Here is a 20759-nt window from a genome sequence, read left to right on the forward strand (position 1 = left end):
TCGAGAGAAGAGAGAGATAAATATTTATACACCCCCAGCATGCGCCAGTGCCCATAAACTTCCTACTAGCTGGCTACAGGAAGGAGGAATATTCATAAGTCAGTTTTACTGTAGTTTCCCACTACTAATACCAGAGGTATCTTTGACACCTACTGGCAGAAGGGAGAAACCACAGCTCAACTAAATTTAGGGGAAACCCCAAATGAAAAAGTAAACTATAAATCAGCTCGGTTGTTTACCAATTAGGAGAACTAAATTTGATTAGTAGCCCCTGTTTAGGGGGGTCTATACTTCCAAAAGCTCTATAGTCTAGTAAAAGCACTGCTCTCTATGTTTTTCCTCATGGAGTTCACAGGAGTGAACACTTCTGGTCCTTGGTGTCAGTGATCATGTTCTTAGAAGTGACTATCACTGGAGTATATACAGTATATTCTGCACACATCAAATATTCATTTTGCTATTTTTTTTTTGGTGGATGAACTACAATTTATCAGCAAACCTTCCTGTGTGATACTAATACATTGCAGTGGACATCATGCCATGGAGAGGTATTGTGGTGTCTGTAGAGAAATACTCACTGCTAATGTCAGGTAGACTGTAAACTCTGTCCTGAAGACCTAGAAAGATATATTTATATATAGACATACTTTGTTGAAATGTCAAGAATGATAAGAAAAAATAGTTTTTTTTTAGCTCAGTAGCAAAAGACACTGCTGAAACTAATAACTATTACATAGTTACTATAGACAACTACATAGGCTTAACAATATTTATATAAATAAGTGAATGTTGATAAATATCCACCACATATTCTTATTCCAAGAGGAACAATCAGCACTAATGATTATATTGAAACCAGCACCAGAGCAATAGATCAGGAGATACTCACCAGATCTCTGAACTTTATATAGAAACAGATGTAAATCGTGTTGTAGGAGGCCATTCTGGTCAACCCCCTGTGTGCACTACTACATGAATCCAGCCAAGGTGGCTTGTTGGTTTTTCCAGGGGGACAGAATACAGAACAATATACTGATTTATCATTACTTCCCTCATTCAACCCCGCCACTACAGACGAGGTTGCTAAACTACTTGCTAACGTCCACTTAACAACCTGCCCTCTGGATCCTGTTCCCTCGCAAATGCTACATTCACCTTCTGGCCCTATTCTACACTCTCTAACCCACATCTTCAATCTCTCCCTCTCTTCTGGCATCTTCCCCAACTCTCTAAAACATGCACTAGTCAGCCCCATACTTAAAAAGCCCTCACTGGACCCAACCGATCTGAACAACCTACGCCCTATTTCCTTGCTCCCCTTTTCATCCAAACTCCTCGAACGTCTAGTCTACAACCGACTGTGCGACCACCTTGCCGAGAATAGCCTCCTTGATCCTCTTCAGTCTGGATTTCGGCCTCAACACTCCACTGAAACTGCACTCCTAAAGCTGACAAACGATCTGCTAACGGCCAAAACCAATGGACACTATTCTGTACTCCTACTTCTGGACCTTTCTGCTGCCTTTGATACGGTTGACCATCCCCTCCTCCTCAAAAAACTCCATGCCTTTGGTCTCCGTGACTGTACTCTTCACTGGTTATCTTCTTGCTTATCTAACCGCACCTTCAGCGTTACCTACAATTCTACTTCCTCCTCTCCTCTTCCCTTCTCTGTTGGAGTCCCCCAAGGCTCTGTTCTTGGACCCCTCCTATTTTCAATCTACACCTCCTCTCTAGGTCAGTTGATAGCCTCCCACGGCTTCCAATACCACCTCTACGCTGACGATACCCAAATCTACCTATCCACTCCTCAGCTCCCTCCCTCAGTCTCCTCACGCATCACTAATTTACTATCAGATATATCGGTCTGGATGTCTCACCACTTCCTCAAACTAAATCCATCCAAAACCGAACTTATAATTTTTCCTCCACCGCGTGCCCCTTCCCCTGATTTCTCCGTCAATATCAATGGCATTACCATCAGCCCATCCCCACATGCCAAGGTCTTAGGTGTTGTCCTGGACTCTGAACTCTCCTTCAAACCCCACATCCAATCGCTCTCCAAATCTTGCCGCCTCAGCCTCCGCAACATCTCCAAAATACGCCCCTTTCTAACCAAAGACACAACAAAACTCCTAGTTCACTCCCTGGTCATCTCGCGCCTCGACTACTGCAATTCCCTTCTCATTGGCTTACCTCTACACAGGCTATCCCCCCTTCAATCCATCATGAATGCTGCCGCCAGACTCATCCACCTCACCAATCGCTCAGTGTCCGCCGCTCCTCTCTGTCAAGCCCTCCACTGGCTTCCGCTCACCCAACGAATTAAATTCAAAATACTTACAACATCTTACAAAGCAATCCACAGCCTAGCCCCCAGCTACATCACCAGCCTCATCTCAAAATACCAACCTAATCGCTCTCTTCGTTCTTCTCAAAACCTCCTTCTCTCTAGCTCACTCATCACCTCCTCCCATGCTCGCCTCCAGGACTTTTCCAGAGCCTCTCCAATCCTATGGAACTCCTTACCCTTATCTGTCCGATTATCCCCCTCTCTATTAGCTTTTAGGCGATCTCTGAAAACCCTCCTCTTCAGAGAAGCCTATCCTACCAACCCCTAACAAATGTACCTCCTTTTCTCCATAAACCCATCCCCCACAGTTATTGCCTTTTGTTTCACTTGACCCTCCCTTCTAGATTGTAAGCTCTAACGAGCAGGGCCCTCTAGTTTCTCCTGTTTTGAACTGTATTGTAACTGTATTGTCTTCTTTCACATTGTAAAGTGCTGCGCAAACTGTTGGCGCTATATAAATCCTGTATAATAATAATAATAATTTAAACTGAGTTGTGTCCTGTATTATGAGACAGCGCTATAGAACCCTACAGGAAGCTAAGTTTGCATCTGGGATGGATGGACAAGCAAATGCAGGGAAAAAAGATAAAAGTGCGCTTATCCCATTAGGGATTTGTGACATGTGGACATATTGTGAATGCTGGAGATTTAAACAGGATGGGCTCTTACATTTACCTTGTTTGTACAGTGTTCAGGGGGGGGGGGGGGGTCATAAATATATGGCTTAACCATAAAAATAATGTTTCCCTTCCCTTCACCTCTTCCCATCAAATATAGTTTTCTGCAACTGTCAGTTTTTATTACATATATTATATACAACCCTATATACAAATTGGGCATTGCTGAAATCTCTTATTTCAATCTGGATGGACCAAAATGGGATATGGTTTTATGAGTCTAAGGACCCTGAAACTTATCTAGAAGTGGTGGTTGAGAAAATTGACATTAACTGAGAGTCTGAAGGATGCATAATTTCTTGAGAAGGTGTGCAACTCCTGTGTCTGGAAAATGCTTTTTCCTTCATGCGGGGTATGGTAAACCACACTCCAGTACTGATAACTTATTTACAACATATACGTGTTTAGCCAAATCTTTCATCTAAGGTCCCTTAATCACATTTTCCCATCATTCACCATGATTCTGTAAGCCAGTGGCTTTGTTTTTTAAAAAGCTACAATCTGTAATGTTAATTCACCTTACAGGTGTGAGCAGTGTCAGGACAAGGTCATCCAGCGCCCAGGGCAAGGATGCCAAACTGCGCCCCCTTGCCTTAGGTTTAGGGTCAAGGCGCCCCCCCATCCCTGCAAAAAAACCATTGAGTCCAGAGTAACCGCCCCCTCCTGCCCATCCCTTGTCCCAGCCCTGGGTGTGAGCACTTTCCCTTAGGAAAGCTTCTAAGGAGTTAAGGAATCAGAACGAATAGGTTCTTGCCTGTCATACAGAAAGCTGTCTTAACTTAAGCATAGGGAAAATGCAGGTACTGTCAGGGCCGGTGCAAGGATTTTTGACACTCTAGGCAAGATCTAATTTAGACGCCCCCTTGGCCCCGGCCCTGACTCCACCCCATTTATTCTGCCCATGTATACCCCACCTTTTTAATGACTGCTCATAAACTTGAAATAAAAATACCATAGGGTGTATAGTGAGGGTTGCAGGGTTCTATGGGTTGAGAGCAGGGTGTATAGTCAGGGGTGCAGGGTACTGTGGGTTGAGGGCAGGGTGTATAGTGAGGGGTTCAGGGTTCTGTAGAGGGTTGCAGGGTACTATAGGTTTGGGGCAGGGTGTATAGTGAGGGGTACAGGGTAGATGATAGGTCTGCAGGACAGTGTCAGAGGGGACCCTGGACAGCCTACAATAGCTAGAGGGATCCCAAATCAGAGACTTCTGTAATAATCAGAGCTGGGGGAGCCAGGCGGGGAAGGGGCAGCTGTTACTGACTATTTGGGTAGCAGCAGTACCTGGTCTCTTCCTGAAGGACATCTGCTTGGCTGGGGGGTGAGCCAGCACCGAGAGGGAGGGAGCCAGAGACTGGGATGCACGTGATGGGAGGGACATCTCACAGTTATGAGCCAAACACTTGGCAAGCAGTTGTAGCGCATTAGCACCATTATAGATTGCCATTTCACAAAAAAACAGCCATTCAGGGGGCAATAGGACCGTCTCCTGAACACCTGACAGTTGCCGCTTAGCCACACTCTGAAAATTGATCCACTGCAGATCACTTTTCAGAGCTATGGCTAGTGTGAACCTAGCCTAATACCAGTCATTGTAATGGCACCCATATCCCTGTCCTTTTAACATGGTTACAGTCAGCTGAGACCTATGCTACACAAGTGTGGGGTTGCTGTCACCCTGCTAAAAAGGACAGGAATATGGGTGGCACTACAATGACTGATATTAATGAGGGGCACTGGCACTTCTAACAGCTCCTTGATCTTCTTTCATTTCTGCTGGGGAAAACATCTTCTTGCTCTCTCCAGTTCTCCCTCACCTCAAACACTGCAGGGGTTGAAGAGCTTGTGTGCAGTCTTCTAATCAGAGCCACCACTGAGACCCACTCCATCCTGAACCCGCACTACAGGAAGCCCGCAGGATGAAGACTTAGCTGCAATGATGGACAGCACATTATGTGTACCCATTGGCTGAGGAGGCAGTCCCCTGCCTCCTTAGCCAATGGGCATCTGGAACGCTCTCAAAAGTCCCTCCCTCCTGACGGCACCCAAGATTTCCCATGTCCAACGGCGCTGGTTAGTTTACTCTGCAGTGTGGAGGAGACAGGCTTTTTGACTCTGGCAACTAGAAGGCTACACTAGTTTAGCTGTTCCACAAGTGATGGACGCTCAGGGAGGAGGGGGGTCAGTCAGGGACACCGCAGGTGCCGCCCTCAACTGACGTGCGCTCTAGGCCAGCGCCTACCTTGCCTATAGGTAGCGCCGGCCCTGGGTACTGTTATTGGGGAGGGGCAGAAAACATGTTTGACTTTGCTCCTTGCATTGCTGTGAACATCAAACAAGACAATAACTGGAGCAATATCTGCATTTTTTAACTGCTAGGCCTTTTATAGATGCATTCAATCTTACCTGATCCTCCTCTTGGATCAGACTGTTGCCTCAAGTATAATGAGCGCATTACCTTGGCACTGCCAAAGCGTTTGAAACGTGAACGGACATGGTCATAATACCATTCATGGGACCCGATCTTCACCACCCTGCAAAATATAAAGGAAACTTTAGACAATACATTTAAAAGAAAAAAGCAGAACTACTACTAATACAGAAACTGTAGTGTATTGCAGTTGCAGACACAGGCACAGGAGTTATTTTGATTCTATAATACTCCACCCAAGCCCTTTCCCTTTATCTATATTGCAGCAGGCACTGCTCCTCTACACAAAAAGAAATTGAGGTTCAGATTCTGAGCAAAGGAGCAAAACAGTTAAGAAGGTTGAAGTCCTACCTAAAAAACACCAAGAGACCATAAAAATAACTCAAAGTTGATTTGCTTGTGAAGCGTATTTATTAACAAAAAAACTGTATTATCCAGACAGTGAACACTGTATCATTGAAAACCATATGGAGATCAAAGAATAGTCAGAACCACGCTTTGTTTCATCATAGGTAAACTTTTACTCACTTGATGTGATTCTTTCATGAGGATTGCTTATTTTAGAACAGGAAGAACTGGATAGACTGCTTGCAGATTTCTTGGGGTCCCAATAACAAAAGCCATTCCGAAAGTCTCTTAACTAGAGAGATGTATCATATTTCTAGGCAGTAATGGATTACATACTCTGATTTTCTGCAAAGTGTGTATTTTTTTCATTATTATTATCCAAGCTATCAGAAAGGTCACATTGGGTAAAGTGATGTTTATTGGACTGTAACTGCTTAGAGGTTTTTTTTTTTTTATTTTTTACAAAAGCTGATCATTCTGTAATTATTTAATCATCTATACAACATACACTATATTACCAAAAATATTGGGACACCTGCCTTTACACGCACATGATCTTTAATGGCATTCCCAGTCTTAGTCCATAGGTCCAGGATTCTATATTGAGTTGGCCCACCCTTTGCAGCTATAACAGCTTCAACTCTTCTGGGAAGGCTGTCCACAAGGTTTAGGAGTGTGTCTATGGGAATGTTTGACCATTCTTCCAGAAGCGCATTTGTGAGGTCAGGCACTGATGTTCGAGAGAAGGCCTGGCTCACAGTCTGCACTCAAATTCATTGCAAAGGTGTTCTATCGGGTTAAGGTCAGGACTCCACCCCAAACTCACTCATCCATGTTTTTATGGACCTTGCTGTGTGCACTGGTGTGCAGTCATGTTGGAACGGGAAGGGACCAACCCCAAACTGCTCCCAGAAAGTTGGGAGCATGACATTTTCCAAAATGTCTTGGTATACTGATGCCTTTGGAGCTCCCTTCACTGGAACTAAGGGGTCAAGCCCAATCCCTGAAAAACAACCCCACACCCCAATTCCCCCTTATAGCAAATGATTTGTACCAATGTACACAGCAAGGTCCATAAAGACATGGGTGAGCGACTTTGAGGTGGAGGAATTTGACTGGCCTGCACCTCAACCTAATAGAACACATTTAGGATAAATTAGAGCGCAGACTGCGAGCCAGGCCTTCTCTCCAACATCAGTGCCTGATCCTACAAATGCTCAACATGTTTCACGCTTACGCGCTTCCTCAGGGGCCTATTAATGAGTACATAATCCAGAATCAGTTTGAGAGTGGGGACGCATTCGTGGACATAGATCCTTATTTGTATAGGTAACCTGTAACGGTACATAAAATATACAGTACAGTTTCTCAGTGAATAATATTGCCCCTGCAGGAGCCTGAAGTTTAAGGTCCCTAAGGTTTTTTCCCATAGTTGCACTGGCAGCCAGGCACACAGTCACAGTCACTTCTTTGGCTCAATAAACAATCCACGGTTATGCTTTTCTAAAGCTTTATTGCAGAACTTGAACTTGGATAGGAGTAGGGTAACTGTGAGATACTCCAGTAACTTCAGCAGAAACTTGAGGACACTAATCTTCCTCTTAACCGCTTCAATACTGGGCATTGTCGCATTTTGAGTGACAATTGTGCGGTTATGCAACACTGTACCTACATTATTTTTTTAATCATTTCTTTAACACAAATAGAGCTTTCTTTTGGTGATATTTAATCATCACTGGGTTTTTTTATTTTTTGCTAAACAAACAAAAACTGTCCAAAACAAAAAAGTTTTTCTTAGTTTCTCCTAATATTTTTTTGCAAATAAGTAATTTTTCTTCTCCACTGATGTGTGCTGATGAACTGCACTGATGAGACTGAACTGATTGGCACTGATGAGGCTCCACTGATGGGCACTGATGAGGCTACACTAATGGGCAGTGGTGGGGCTGCACCGATGCGCACTGATGAGGCTGCATTGATGGGCATTGATGAGGGGGCACTGATAAACTGCACTGATGAGGGGCCACTGACGAGGTTGTACAGATGAGGCGGCACTGATGGGAACTGATAGGTGGCACTGAGGGCACTGCTAGGCGGCATTGATTGGCACTGCTAGGCACTGATAGGCTGAACTGAAGAGCACTCCTGGGGCTGCACTGATCAGTGCCCTGTTTATCAGTGTAAATGTCGCTGTCACACTTTCTGGTTGCTGGCTCTCCTTTCCTCATGCTGTGACAGCGCGTGAGGAAAGGAATGCTGATAGTCAGCAGGTTTGTTTACACGTGGTCAGCTGTAATTAGACACAGTTGATTACATGGTAAGGGCCGCTGTGATTGGCACGTGGGAGGCATGTTCTGGGAGGACATCCATGGACGCCCTCCCAGAGAAACAGAGCTGCGTTGTAGCTGTTTTTCAGCTATGGTGCGGTATTGAAGTGGTTAATAGAGAAGAGTCCTTTAGCAATTAGTGGACTAAGCTGAACCAGTAAGCCAAGCACATTGTCCCCTTTGAGTAATGCTGACTCTAGCACTCAAGGGATAGCAGCAGCAAACAGTCTCAGGAATCTCTCACTCCAGTCTGTACTCACTAATGTCCTTGGGTAATTGAACACCTCCTTCCAAAATCATACAGACACCTTCTCCAGTGATACCAGTCCAGATACCCAGACAAAAGTAGCACAGTTAGCTCTAGCAACTTTCAGCAAAATAGACTCCTCAACTGACTTAGCTGAGATTTTGATGAACAGAAGACACATGGGAAGCTTGCACAGGAGAGCAGCAGCCCTCCAGGCTCCTCCTCTTGGACAATAACTCCTCTGCTCCAGGGCTCAGATTATTTACGCTCCCTCCCAGCCACCATTTGGGCGCCTCTTCCCAGGGATTGGCCAGGGCTGCATAAATATTTAGCCAGAAGCGTAACTAGAACCTTCAGGGCCCCGATGCAAGAAACCATGAAGGGCCCCCAGACCCCTGGCCAGGGCCCTTCCCTTCAAGCCCGGGGCTCTTCCCACTAATCCTGGGGCTCTTTAATCTCGTTGCATGGCCTTTTATTATGGTCCCGCATCAGGATCCTTTCACAAGTTCTGCAGTGGGCCCCCTTCCTGCAATCTTGGGGCCTCCCCACAGTGGTGAAATGCCAGGGCCCAGTCGCAAGTGTGACCTTTGAGATCCTAGAAGTTCACCCACTGGTTTGCTACCGGGCCCCCTGGAGCATGGGGCCCGGTAGCGATTGCAACCCCTGCAACCCCTGTAGTTACGCCCCTGTATTTAGCTATTGCTCTGACTCTTCCAGCCCACTATCTTCCAGAACCTTTCCAGACAGATAGCTGGAAGCAGTCAACCCTGCTGGAGCACTTAATTATAGGTGCGTCAGCACTTAGTTTTCTTTTAGTTCCGTGCAAAGTTCCACTAATACCTGTTGAGTCCGTCTAATGCAGCCTCCTGTAAAGACATGAAAATGATGCAACAGTGCTCCTGAATTCAGAGCAGACTTGCCACTCTCATGCAGCCTGATATTTATTCACTATAGTTTGATGAAAAAATACTGCAAGGGGTGTGGCATGGCTATTAGCATTGTTCACAAGCCTGTAGCTTGTCATTTAGCACTGGATTGGCAGCATTGCCTGTATTCCTACATACCCCCCCCCCCCCCCGTGTGAGATGTAGGGGTTGATTTACAAAAGGCAAATAGACTGTGCATTTTGCAAATTTCACTTGCACTCTGCAAATGCAATTGCTCCAGAGCTTAGTAAATCACTTTTCAAAGAATACCCAATCACATGCAAGGAAAATAAAAAAAAAAAGCAGCATTTTTGCTTCCACGTGATTGGATGATAAAAGTCATGCTCATTTACTAAGCTCTGGGGCAACTGCTCTTGCAGAGTGCAACTGTACTTTGCAAAGTGCACAGTCTATTTTGCTTTAGTAAATCAAACCCATAGTGTCTGGGGAAGGGATCCTGTGAGACACAAAAAGGAGAATGCTTTAGCTCAGTTAGGAAAGATAAAGAAAGTTTTTGTTACTTTACGAGGCTTGTGCATGACATGGCATCTGGATTTGGTACTTGTTTAGACTGTCGTACAGAAGCTTTTAGTTGTATTTTAAGAGTGTTTTGCACCTGATTCATAATTTTTTAAATGCAGAATAATACCATTAATGGCAGTAGTATATACAGTGCCTTGCGAAAGTATTCAGCCCCCTTGAACTTTGTGACCTTTTGCCACATTTCAGGCTTCAAACATAAAGATATAAAACTGGAATTTTTTGTGAAGAATCAACAACAAGTGGGACACAATCATGAAGTGGAACAACATTTATTGGATATTTCAAACTTTTTTAACAAATAAAAAACTGAAAAATTGGGCGTGCAAAATTATTCAGCCCCCTTAAGTTCATACTTTGTAGGGCCACCTTTTGCTGAGATTACAGCTGTAAGTCGCTTGGGGTATGTCTCTATCAGTTTTGCACATCGAGAGACTGAGGTTGGATGTAGAGCGTTTGTGAACAGCAGTTTTCAGTTCTTTCCACAGATTCTCGATTGGATTCAGGTCTGGACTTTGACTTGGCCATTCTAACACTTGGATATGTTTATTTGTGAACCATTCCATTGTAGATTTTGCTTTATGTTTTGGATCATTTTCTTGTTGGAAGACAAATCTCCGTCCCAGTCTCAGGTCTTTTGCAGACTCCATCAGGTTTTCTTCCAGAATGGTCCTGTATTTGGCTCCATCCATCTTCCCATCAATTTTAACCATCTTCCCTGTCCCTGCTGAAGAAAAGCAGGCTCAAACCATGATGCTGCCACCACCATATTTGACAGTGGGGATGGTGTGTTCAGGGTGATGAGCTGTGTTGCTTTTACGCCAAACATAACGTTTTGCATTGTTGCCAAAAAGTTTGATTTTGGTTTCATCTGACCAGAGCAACTTCTTCCACATGTTTGGTGTGCCTCCCAGGTGGCTTGTGGGCAAACTTTCAACTACACTTTTTATGGATATCTTTAAGAAATGGCTTTCTTCTTGCCACTCTTCCATAAAGGCCAGATTTGTGCAGTATACGACTGACTGTTGTCCTATGGACAGAGTCTCCCACCTCAGCTGTAGATCTCTGCAGTTCATCCAGAGTGATCATGGGCCTCTTGGCTGCATCTCTGATCAGTCTTCTCCTTGTATGAGCTGAAAGTTTAGAGGGATGGCCCGGTCTTTGTAGATTTGCAGTGGTCTGATACTCCTTCCATTTCAATATTATTGCTTGCACAGTGCTCCTTGGAAAGTTTAAAGCTTGGGAAATCTTTTTGTATCCAAATCCAGCTTTAAACTTCTCCACAACAGTATCTCGGACCTGCCTGGTGTGTTCCATGTTCTTCATAATGCTCTCTGCGCTTTAAACGGACCTCTGAGACTATCACAGTGCAGGTGCATTTATACGTAGACTTGATTACACACAGGTGGATTCTATTTATCATCATTAGTCATTTGGGTCAAAATTGGATCATTCAGAGATCCTCACTGAACTTCTGGAGAGAGTTTGCTGCACTGAAAGTAAAGGGGCTGAATAATTTTGCACGCCCAATTTTTCAGTTTTTTTATTTGTTAACAAAGTTTGAAATATCCAATAAATTTCGTTCCACTTCATGATTGTGTCCCACTTGTTGTTGATTCTTCACAAAAAATTACAGTTTTATATCTTTATGTTTGAAGCCTGAAATGTGGCAAAAGGTTGCAAAGTTCAAGGGGGCCGAATACTTTCGCAAGGCACTGTATACTGTAACATTTTAAGTAATTCCTCAGTTTCAAACTAACTTTTCTTTTACTTTTTTTTTCCTCTCTTTTTATTAACATTGTTTGCTCTCATCTTTTCTTCAGCTAAAATGGTCTAAGGAGTTAAAATATAGCCTGCCAAATACTGTATGTGTTATACAGAAGGTTAGAGGGGCCTCCATTGTTCAGTGTTCTAGCATCAATCTATGCAGCAGTAAATTATATTCTTAAGGGAGTGCATAAGTCAGAATGATAATCACTAGTAAATTTTGTGCTTATGGTGTTTCCTGTTTTGAGTGTAACTTCAGGAGGACCTGCCCTGATAATTGCAAATCCCTCTATAGCAGGGGAATGCAAATTCCACTAATGAAGGTGTTGTAAGGGAAGGTTTACTTTTAGATCAGAGGGTATTAAGTGTAATGGCTATATCCCTTAGGCCGGGTTCACATATGTGCGAATTGAATGCAGTTTTCACCGCATCAAATTCAGATGACATGTCATTGTGACTGGCTCTTAATGAAGCCCATTCATACATGTCTGGGAAGGCCAGGGTACAGTTTCTGAAAGGGTCCTGTGCATTTTTGGGTCCAGTTCAGTGGCAAATTCAGGTACAAATTTGGCCCTGAATCTCACTTGAACCGGTGAACAGAAACGCACCAGACCCCAGGCTAGAAACCGCGGCCGCACATATGTGAACTTGGCCTTAAAGTGGATGTAATCCCTGTTTAATAAAATTTCACCTGGGCACATATATATATATATATATATATATATATATATATATATCGGTAGTGTTTAATTATCTTTCTCCAAAGTCCTAAGTCCTGTGGTTTTCTGCTGCTTCGTTCCTCTGTTATCAGCATGATAACTTCTGACAAGTTTTCCAACACACGAGATAAAAGCAGCTGGAAATTTGTTTCGGGGAGGGTGTATAGCGATATATTAGCAGAGAGATGGTCTATTCACAGCACAGCTCTGCAGGTTTCTTCCTTCCTCTGCCTATGTGGGGAGGGGGGGGGATGTGTGGCTTTTCTCCAATCAGCTGTCACACAGTGTATGCCAAGACACCACACCCAGTGCTGGAACAGGAAGAAAATATTCGAACACAAGCTTCACTTTCTAAAGTGTATAGAAAGCTGAAGACAGCAGATATACAAATAAAACTTATGTAGGGAGATTTTTTTTCGTTTCTCTGTGTCATCTGAGGCTGTTTACTTCACTGGGTATTTGTGAGGGTTTACATCCACTTTATTAAACATGTGCTCAGAATGTTATCGAACATTATATTTTCCTTTTATGTGGGGCAGACCATCACACTCTGCTACTAAAAGGGAATCAAGAAAAACAGAAAGTGGCAGGGAGATGCTTGCACTTGTCTCCTGCCACCATGTGTACATCTTAGAACATACTTTCACCAAAAGCTGTATTGTTTTCTCTTATTGAAAAATAATAATAAAAATAATTTACAAAAAAAAAAAAAAGCTACACTACAGAGAGGAGAGCAGAATTCCTCCGCCAGATCCTAGGCTTCTCTGTGCAGCTGCGGAGAGGCTCGCCTCTGCCCTCCCCCCTTCCCCATCTCAGCAGTCAGCAGCAGAACGGAGGACAAGACTCCTGTGACTCTCTGTGCAGCACCCCCTTGTCCCTGCTTCCCCTCGTCTCACAATTTGGCAGACTCCAGCCCTCCCCTGGTCCTCCTACAGACCCTGCACTTTCTGCTTCCCAACTTTGCCCCCTGCTTCTTCCCGCCAGCAGCATAAGGTAAGGGGGTGTACTGACAGGTAAGAGAGGGTAGAGGATTTTGACTTCTGATGGTGGGGGGGGGGATGGGGGCTCTTCACATCTGATTTAAGGGAGGGGTGTGGTGCTCTGGAAATCTAGTCTGACAGATAGAACCGGCCCTTTGAGGGGCAACAATAATGCTGATGCAGCCTGTGATGAAATTGAGTTTCACACCCCTGCTTTAGGCAGATATAAACGTCACACCTGAATGCAGCCCCATATTCATCAATACATCATTAAATTTAGTTTTAAAATCAAGCAGTGTAAGTACCTAAATTTGACCTGGAACAAGCCTCTTGCAATACCTGTAAGCAGAGCTTAGACTGGAAGAAAAAGAATCATAATAGGCGAATCAGTACTTCTGCAGTGCTCATTCGCTAAAAAAACACACACTGATAGGAGGAGAGAGCAGCCTGCTCATTCCACTGTCCAAGTCCCAAGCTGGGGGAAATACAAGAAGACCTGTAATTGTCACTTCAGCAGCAGAGTCAAATCAGGTCTTCTGCCTTACCAGACTGGACCTTGGTATGTGGCAAAGCTGTGCAAACCTCAAAACTGGATGGACGGAATTAAAATTTTTTTGGCAAGTAAAACAGTTCACATACTGTATATGTATTTATTAAGTGTTTGCCTGGAGTCCATGTTTAAAGTCTCATCTCCAGCAGCATCTAACCTCCTTTCCTTTGCTCAACCACAGCTCTGTTTACCTCCTGGAAGTGAACAACCCAAGACCTGGTACCTCCAGGTTTGGAGAAGCATGTGACAGCGCTGGGCCAAGCACCAGTGCTGTCACTTGAGGAGACTCCAATGTCCTGTGTAAGGATTAAGGTGAAACTATTGCAACATGGATAAAGCACTTTAAATCAGTGACCTATGGCTATTAAATATGTCACTTACCTTCCAGCCCTACAGGTGTTACACACCCAGCCTTGCTCCTTTTTGTTGTAGCGGCTGCAGTTTTTACACACAAAGAGCTGGCAGTCTTTGCATTGACGCTTACTATTGATCAAGAACTGGAAGGGCTGCAAGCAGTGTATGCAGTGAGTGTTGTTCAGGTGACTTTCATTGGACAGCAATTCTCTTTTATTGCTCTCTTTTTCTAGCTTGAACTTCAAGTCCCTGAAAATCAGAAAGCAGATAATTACAGATATAATCAGAGTTCAAACAATGCTTGGGAACTAAAAAAATGTTGGATGTTTTATTATTAAAGCCCAGTACACACTATAGGAAAATCAGACAAACGTTCGTCCAGTTTTCCTTGATGTTTCACAGCAGATTGAAACTGAGGATGGTACTAATTGCACAAAAATTCTCATACTACATTTTCCCGTACAAAAAACACATATGAAAACAGTAGACATTACATGAAAATCATTAGTTCTGTTCACATACGAGAAGTGTCCATTTGTAAATTTTAGTTTGGATAATCTGAATTGGATGTCGAAAGTTGTGTACACACTATACGAAAATCGAACAATTGAGTCTCGTACTAAAATTTTCTTCTAGTTTTCCCATAGTGTCCATATTGTGTACCCCACTTAAAGTGGTTATAAACCCACTTTAAAGTCTTTTACCTATAGGTAAGCCTATATTAAAGCTTACCTATAGGTGCTATAAATATCTCCTAAACTTGCACCGTTTAGGAGATATTTACAGTGCTTGCAGCCGATGACGTCATCGGCGCATGAGTTCTGAAGGAACGGCCACCCATGCCATTCCTTCAGAGCCCTATGCCATGAACGGCGGCTCCCACGTGCATGAGCGGGAGTGATGTAACTCAGATGGTCGAAGGATGCGAACAAGGAAGTAGAACGGCCAAACATGTCTTCGTTTTTAGATAAGTATTTCATTATGCCTTTGTCTTTACAGGTTTTTTTTTTTCTCGTTTTTTTATGAGAGTTTACTTCCCCTTTAAGAAATGGATTTTACACAAGAGGTAATAGCAACTTCCCTTTAACAAAGAAGCATAGTAAGAGAATAGGATTGATGGGTGATCACATGACACCGTATCCCAAAATACAACCCCAATTCCAAAAATGTTGGGATGTTGTGTAAATCTAGATAAAAACACAATGCGATGCTTTGCAAATCTCAAACTCTTATTTTACTCACAATAGAAATTAGAAATCTTATCAAATGTTAAATCTCAGAAAATGTACCATTTAAAAAAAAAAGCGTAATTTTGAAGTTGATGGCAGCAAAAAAAGTTGTTCAAAAAGTTGGGACTGAGCCATGTTTATCACAGTGTAGCCACGCTCTTCTTTTAACAAAACTCTGTAAACATCTGGGAACTCAGGAGACCAGTTGCTGATGTGGTGCTACCCCTGCAGGGGCGGCTGATAATAGCTGGTTCTTCCCTAATAGTACACAGGCTGCCCACCACCAAAAGCTTCAGTCCATACACTCTGGCTCCAATAACTTAGTCTAGGGGTTGTCTTTTTAAAATGTATTGCTTGAAGAACCTCAAACAGGAGAGGGGTTAGGGTGTGGGATGCTCCAAAAGAAAATAGCTACGAGAGGACAATCTTCTCCTTAATTGATTTGTAAACATTGAATTGTCCAAGGCGTCACAGCTGTAGAACATGAGGCAAGATCTCTTGCATTTGGTTACCTTGTGCACAACTATTGGTACCCAGTGTGACTTCCAGAACATTGCACAGTAACAGGGACACCCTTTCTCCAGGATCACACTCCAGGATGCAGCTGAGGGCCGGGGAATGGCCAAAATTTGCAGACCTCAGTCCACAGCTAGCACTGGCACTTACATCCCCAAAAAGCACACAGTCACCAGGAGTCAAATTCATCAATTCAGGGTCACAAGTCCCCAGAAAAGCTGCCACCTTCCTCCAGACATGGTCCAGTGAGGGAGACAATCCTTCCTCAGACCAGATCCTTTGTGATTAAGTTCTGCAACCAGCTTCTCAAGAGATCCATCCAGGCCCTTAACCCTAACACTGCTGAGGTCTCAAAAACAGCTGCACAGTCCATGGGTTGCCTAAGTGCAGCAGCCCCTCTGGCTTTGGAACCCTCCTGGGGAAAAGGAACAATCTCTCCAGAGCTTCAGACTATATATCCCCTCCCCGGCCACCTGTTTGACACTCCCATCCAGGAATCTGCCGGTACATGATAAATATTGAGACTGGTTATTTGAATCTCCCTCCCTAAACTCAGGAAGCTTCTTCCAGAGGCAGAGGGAAGCAATCAAACTCCCAGTCTGGAAAACCTTGAAAAAGCAAAAAACAAACAAACAATCACTGTACTCCCTTGACTACAGAAGGAGCCAAAACTAAATTTGTCTAGCACTGTACACTAGGAGGGTGCTACACTGGAGTTTTGGGAGAGGAATGTTGTCCCATTCTTGCCTGATATAAGATTCTAACTGCTCAACAGTCCTAGCTAGTCCTAGTCGTATCACTTTGTTTCAAGATGACTGATTTCAATTGGTGAAAGGTCTTGACTATAGGCAGCTCAGTTAAAGCAGTATTAAATCCAAAACCAAACAAGTATTATATTGCAGCTTAGCAATTCTTAGATGTGATGGCTGTATTACTTTCATTTTTAGGTTTTCTTTCTTCTATTTTTCATCTGGTGATCCAGTCAGCAAGTCTGCTGTTTTCACAAGCTCAAGCACTCCAGCAGAATGTATCAGTTTACATGGATATGACAAACCACTTAAAACTGGCAGGGCTGATTAAAATGTTTTTTATTTGTTCATGTAAACCTTTAACTGAAAAGGAGAAAGTGATTATAAAGTGTGAGCTGGAGTTTGGCTTCAGTTTATTAGTGCATTTAAATGTGCTAATGCCTTTAACGCTACCCCCACCCCAGACTGACAATGCTTCTGTCTGCTGTGCCTCCTCTTCTCATTCCTCCAGAGCTGTGCCTCACTAATACAGGAGGTGTCGAGATCACCATAGAAACATAGAATGTATCGGCAGATAAGAACCATTTGGCCCATCTAGTCTGCCCAATATATCTGAATCCTATGAATAGTCCCTGGCCCTATCTTATATGAAGGATAGCCTTATGCCTATCCCTTGCATGCTTAAACTCCTTCACTGTATTTGCAGCTACCACTTCTGCAGGAAGGTTATTCCATGCATCCACTACTCTCTCAGTAAAGTAATACTTCCTCATATTACTTTTAAACCTTTGCCCCTCTAATTTAAAACTGTGTCCTCTTGTGGTAGTTTTTCTTCTTTTAAATATTTAAAAGTTTCTATCATATCCCCTCTGTCTCTTCTTTCTTCCAAGCTATACATGTTAACCACTTAAGCCCCGGAAGATTTTACCCCCATTCCGACCAGGGGGTATTTTGCGATTCGGCACTGCGTGACTTTAACGGAGAATTGCGCGGTCGTGCGACGCTGTACCTAAACGAATTTGGCGTCCTTTTTTTCCCACAAACAGAGCTTTCTTTTGGCGGTATTTGATCACCTGTGCGATTTTTTGATCACGCGCTATAAACAAAAAAAAAGCGTCCATTTTGCAAAAATAGCAATATTTTCCCTTTTTTTTATATGAAATTCCCCCCCAAAAAAATGTAAAAATCAAAATTTTTTAAAATTTTCGGCCAATTTGTTTTATGCTACCTATGTTTGGTAAAAAAAATCGCAAAAAGCGTATTTTGATTGGTCTGCGCAAAAGTTATTGCGTTTACTAAGGGAAAGATTTTTGTCATTTTTGTTGTTTTTTTTTTTAACGCGTAATGGCGGCGATCTGCGATTTTTTTTGCGGTACTGCGACATTGCGGCGGACAGATCGGACCCTTGACTGACATTTTTGACACTTTTGGGGTTACCAGTGACATTTCTACAGTAATCAGTGCTATACATATGCACTGTTACTGTAAAAATACACTGGTAGTGAAGGGGTTAACTTTATTTGAGAGGGAGGGGCTGTGTGTGTCCCTAGGGGCGTGATTCTAACTGTGATTGGCTGGGGCTTCAGCTGTATGCAGAGTGATCAACGGATCTACATAGTAGATCCAGATGATCAGCTCTCATACAGCGAGGAGAATGACAGGCAGCTTGTTTACACAAGCTGCCTGACTTTCTCCCTCTCCCCCGCCGATCGCAGAGTGGCCGGCGGACATCGGGTCCGCCGGTCACACGCGCGGGGGGGTCCGTGACCACTCGGGAGCGCGCCTCCGGGGGCGCGCGCTCGCTCCCTAGACCCTCACAAGCTAGTGACGTAGCCCTACGTCACTTTGCCTGTGAGGGGCTGACCGCCGACGTAGATAGTCGTGCGGCGGTCGGCAAGTGGTTAAGGTCCTTTAACCTTTCCTGGTAAGTTTTTTCCTGCAATCCATGGACTAGTTTAGTAGCTCTTCTCTGAACTCTCTCTAGAGTATCTATATCCTTCTGGAGATATGGCCTCCAGTACTGCGCACAATACTCCAAGTGAGGTCTCACCAGTGTTCTGTACAGCGGCATAAGCACTTCTTTCTTTCTACTGCTTATACCTCTCCCTATACATCCAAGCATTCTGCTGGCATTTCGTGCTGCTCTATTACATTGTCTTCCCACCTTTAAGTCTTCTGAAATGAGTACTCCTAAATCCCTTTCCTCAGATACTGAGGTCAGGACTGTGTCAAATATTCTATATTCTGCCCTTGGGTTTTTTACGCCCCAGGTGCATTATCTTGCACTTATCCACATTAAATTTCAGTTGCCAGAGTTCTGACCATTCTTCTAGTTTTCCTAAATCCTTTTCCATTTGGCGTTTCCCTCCAGGAACATCAACCCTGTTACATATCTTTGTGTCATCAGCAAAAAGACAAACCTTACCATCGAGGCCTTTTGCAATATCACTTATGAAAATCTAGATATGCAATGTCTACTGCACCTCCACCGTCTATTATTTTGGTCACCCAGTCAAAAAAATCTATAAGATTTGTTTGACATGATCTCCCTGAAGTAAACCCATGTTGTTTTTCATCTTGCAATCCATGGGATTTAAGATGTTCCACAATCCTATCCTTTAATAGGGTTTCCATTAATTTGCCTACTATTGATGTCAGACTCACTGGTCTATAGTTGCTCGATTCCTCCCTACTACCTTTCTTGTGAATGGGCACGACATTTGCCAATTTCCAATCTTCCAGGACGACTCCTGTTACTAATGATTGGTTAAATAAATCTGTTAATGGTTTTGCCAGCTCACCACTAAGCTCTTTTAATAATTTTGGGTGTATCTCATCAGGACCCTGTGACTTATTTGTCTTCATTTTAGACAGCAATCTTAGAACGTCTTCCTCTGTAAAGACACATGCATCAAACGATTCATTAGTCATCCTTTCAAGTGGAGGTCCTTCTCCTTCTTTTTCTTCTGTAAAAACTGAACAGAAGTATTCATTAAGGCAGTCGGCTAGCCCTTTATTCTCTTCTACATACCTTCCGTCCATTGTTTTTAATTTAGTTATTCCTTATTTTAATTTCCTTTTTTCATTTATATAGCTGAAGAATGTCTTATCCCCCTTTTTCATAGACTGAGCTAGTTTTTCTTCTGCCTGCGCTTTAGAAGTTCTTATAACTTGCTTGGCCTCTTTCTGCCTAATCTTGTAGATTTCCTTATCTTCATTGCTCTGGGTTTTTTTATAATTACAAAATGCTAGCTTTTTATTTTTAATGATTTGGGCCACTTCTGCTGAGTACCACAGTGGTCTCTTCCTTTTTTTGCTTTTACTGACAAGTCTAATGCAATTTTCTGTTGCCTTCAATAATGCACCTTTTAAGTAGTCCCATTTCTCCTGGACTCCATGTAATCAGTTCCAGTCTGATAAGGACTCATTAATGACTAATTTCATTTTTGAAAAGTCTGTTTTTCTAAAATCTAAAACTTTTGTTTTTGTGTGGTGTGACTCTTTCACAGTTCTTATATTAAACCACACTGACTGGTGATCACTAGATCCCAAGGTTTCGCCTACAATGACATCATATATACCGAATCCCCATTTGTGAATACCAAATCCAAAATGGCCTCCCTCCGGGTTGGCTTCTCAACCACTTGTTGCAGAGACAACCCCAGTAGGGAATTTAGAATATCTGTACTCCTGGTAGAACTTGCTATTTTGGTTTTCCAGTTTATATCTGGAAGATTGAAATCTCCCATAATGATAACTTCTCCTTTCATTGTCATTTTAGCTATTTCTTCAACTAGTAGTTCTTTAACTTGACCAGGTGGTCTATATATCACACCTACACGAGTTACTGCATGATTAGCAAACTGCAACGTAACCCAAACTGACTCTATGTTGGCCTCACCAACTTGTATTAGGTTAGATTTAATGCTATCTTTCACATACAGGGCCACTCCTCCTCCTTTCTTGCCTTCTCTGTCTCTTCTGTATAAAGAGTACCCTGGTATGGTTATGTCCCAGTCATTTCTTTCATTAAACCATGTCTCCGTAAC

At 43.2% G+C, this 20759-nt stretch overlaps 1 protein-coding gene across 1 annotated transcript in view; it reads right to left on the bottom strand.

Annotated features, from left to right (window-relative positions):
* MLPH (melanophilin) overlaps positions 1-20759 on the bottom strand; it is a 109742-nt gene that overhangs the window by 45698 nt on the left and 43285 nt on the right. Inside the window, exons 3-5 of the mRNA XM_082262045.1 lie at positions 14244-14465; positions 5434-5561; positions 579-617 (exon numbers count right to left, since the gene is read on the bottom strand). Coding sequence (XP_082118171.1) covers positions 579-617; positions 5434-5561; positions 14244-14465 — 389 coding nt within the window. The remainder of the gene's footprint in view (positions 1-578; positions 618-5433; positions 5562-14243; positions 14466-20759) is intronic.

The sequence above is a fragment of the Pelophylax lessonae genome (genome assembly GCF_965119305.1).
Source record: "Pelophylax lessonae genome assembly, chromosome: 6".
Classification (NCBI taxonomy): domain Eukaryota; kingdom Metazoa; phylum Chordata; class Amphibia; order Anura; family Ranidae; genus Pelophylax; species Pelophylax lessonae.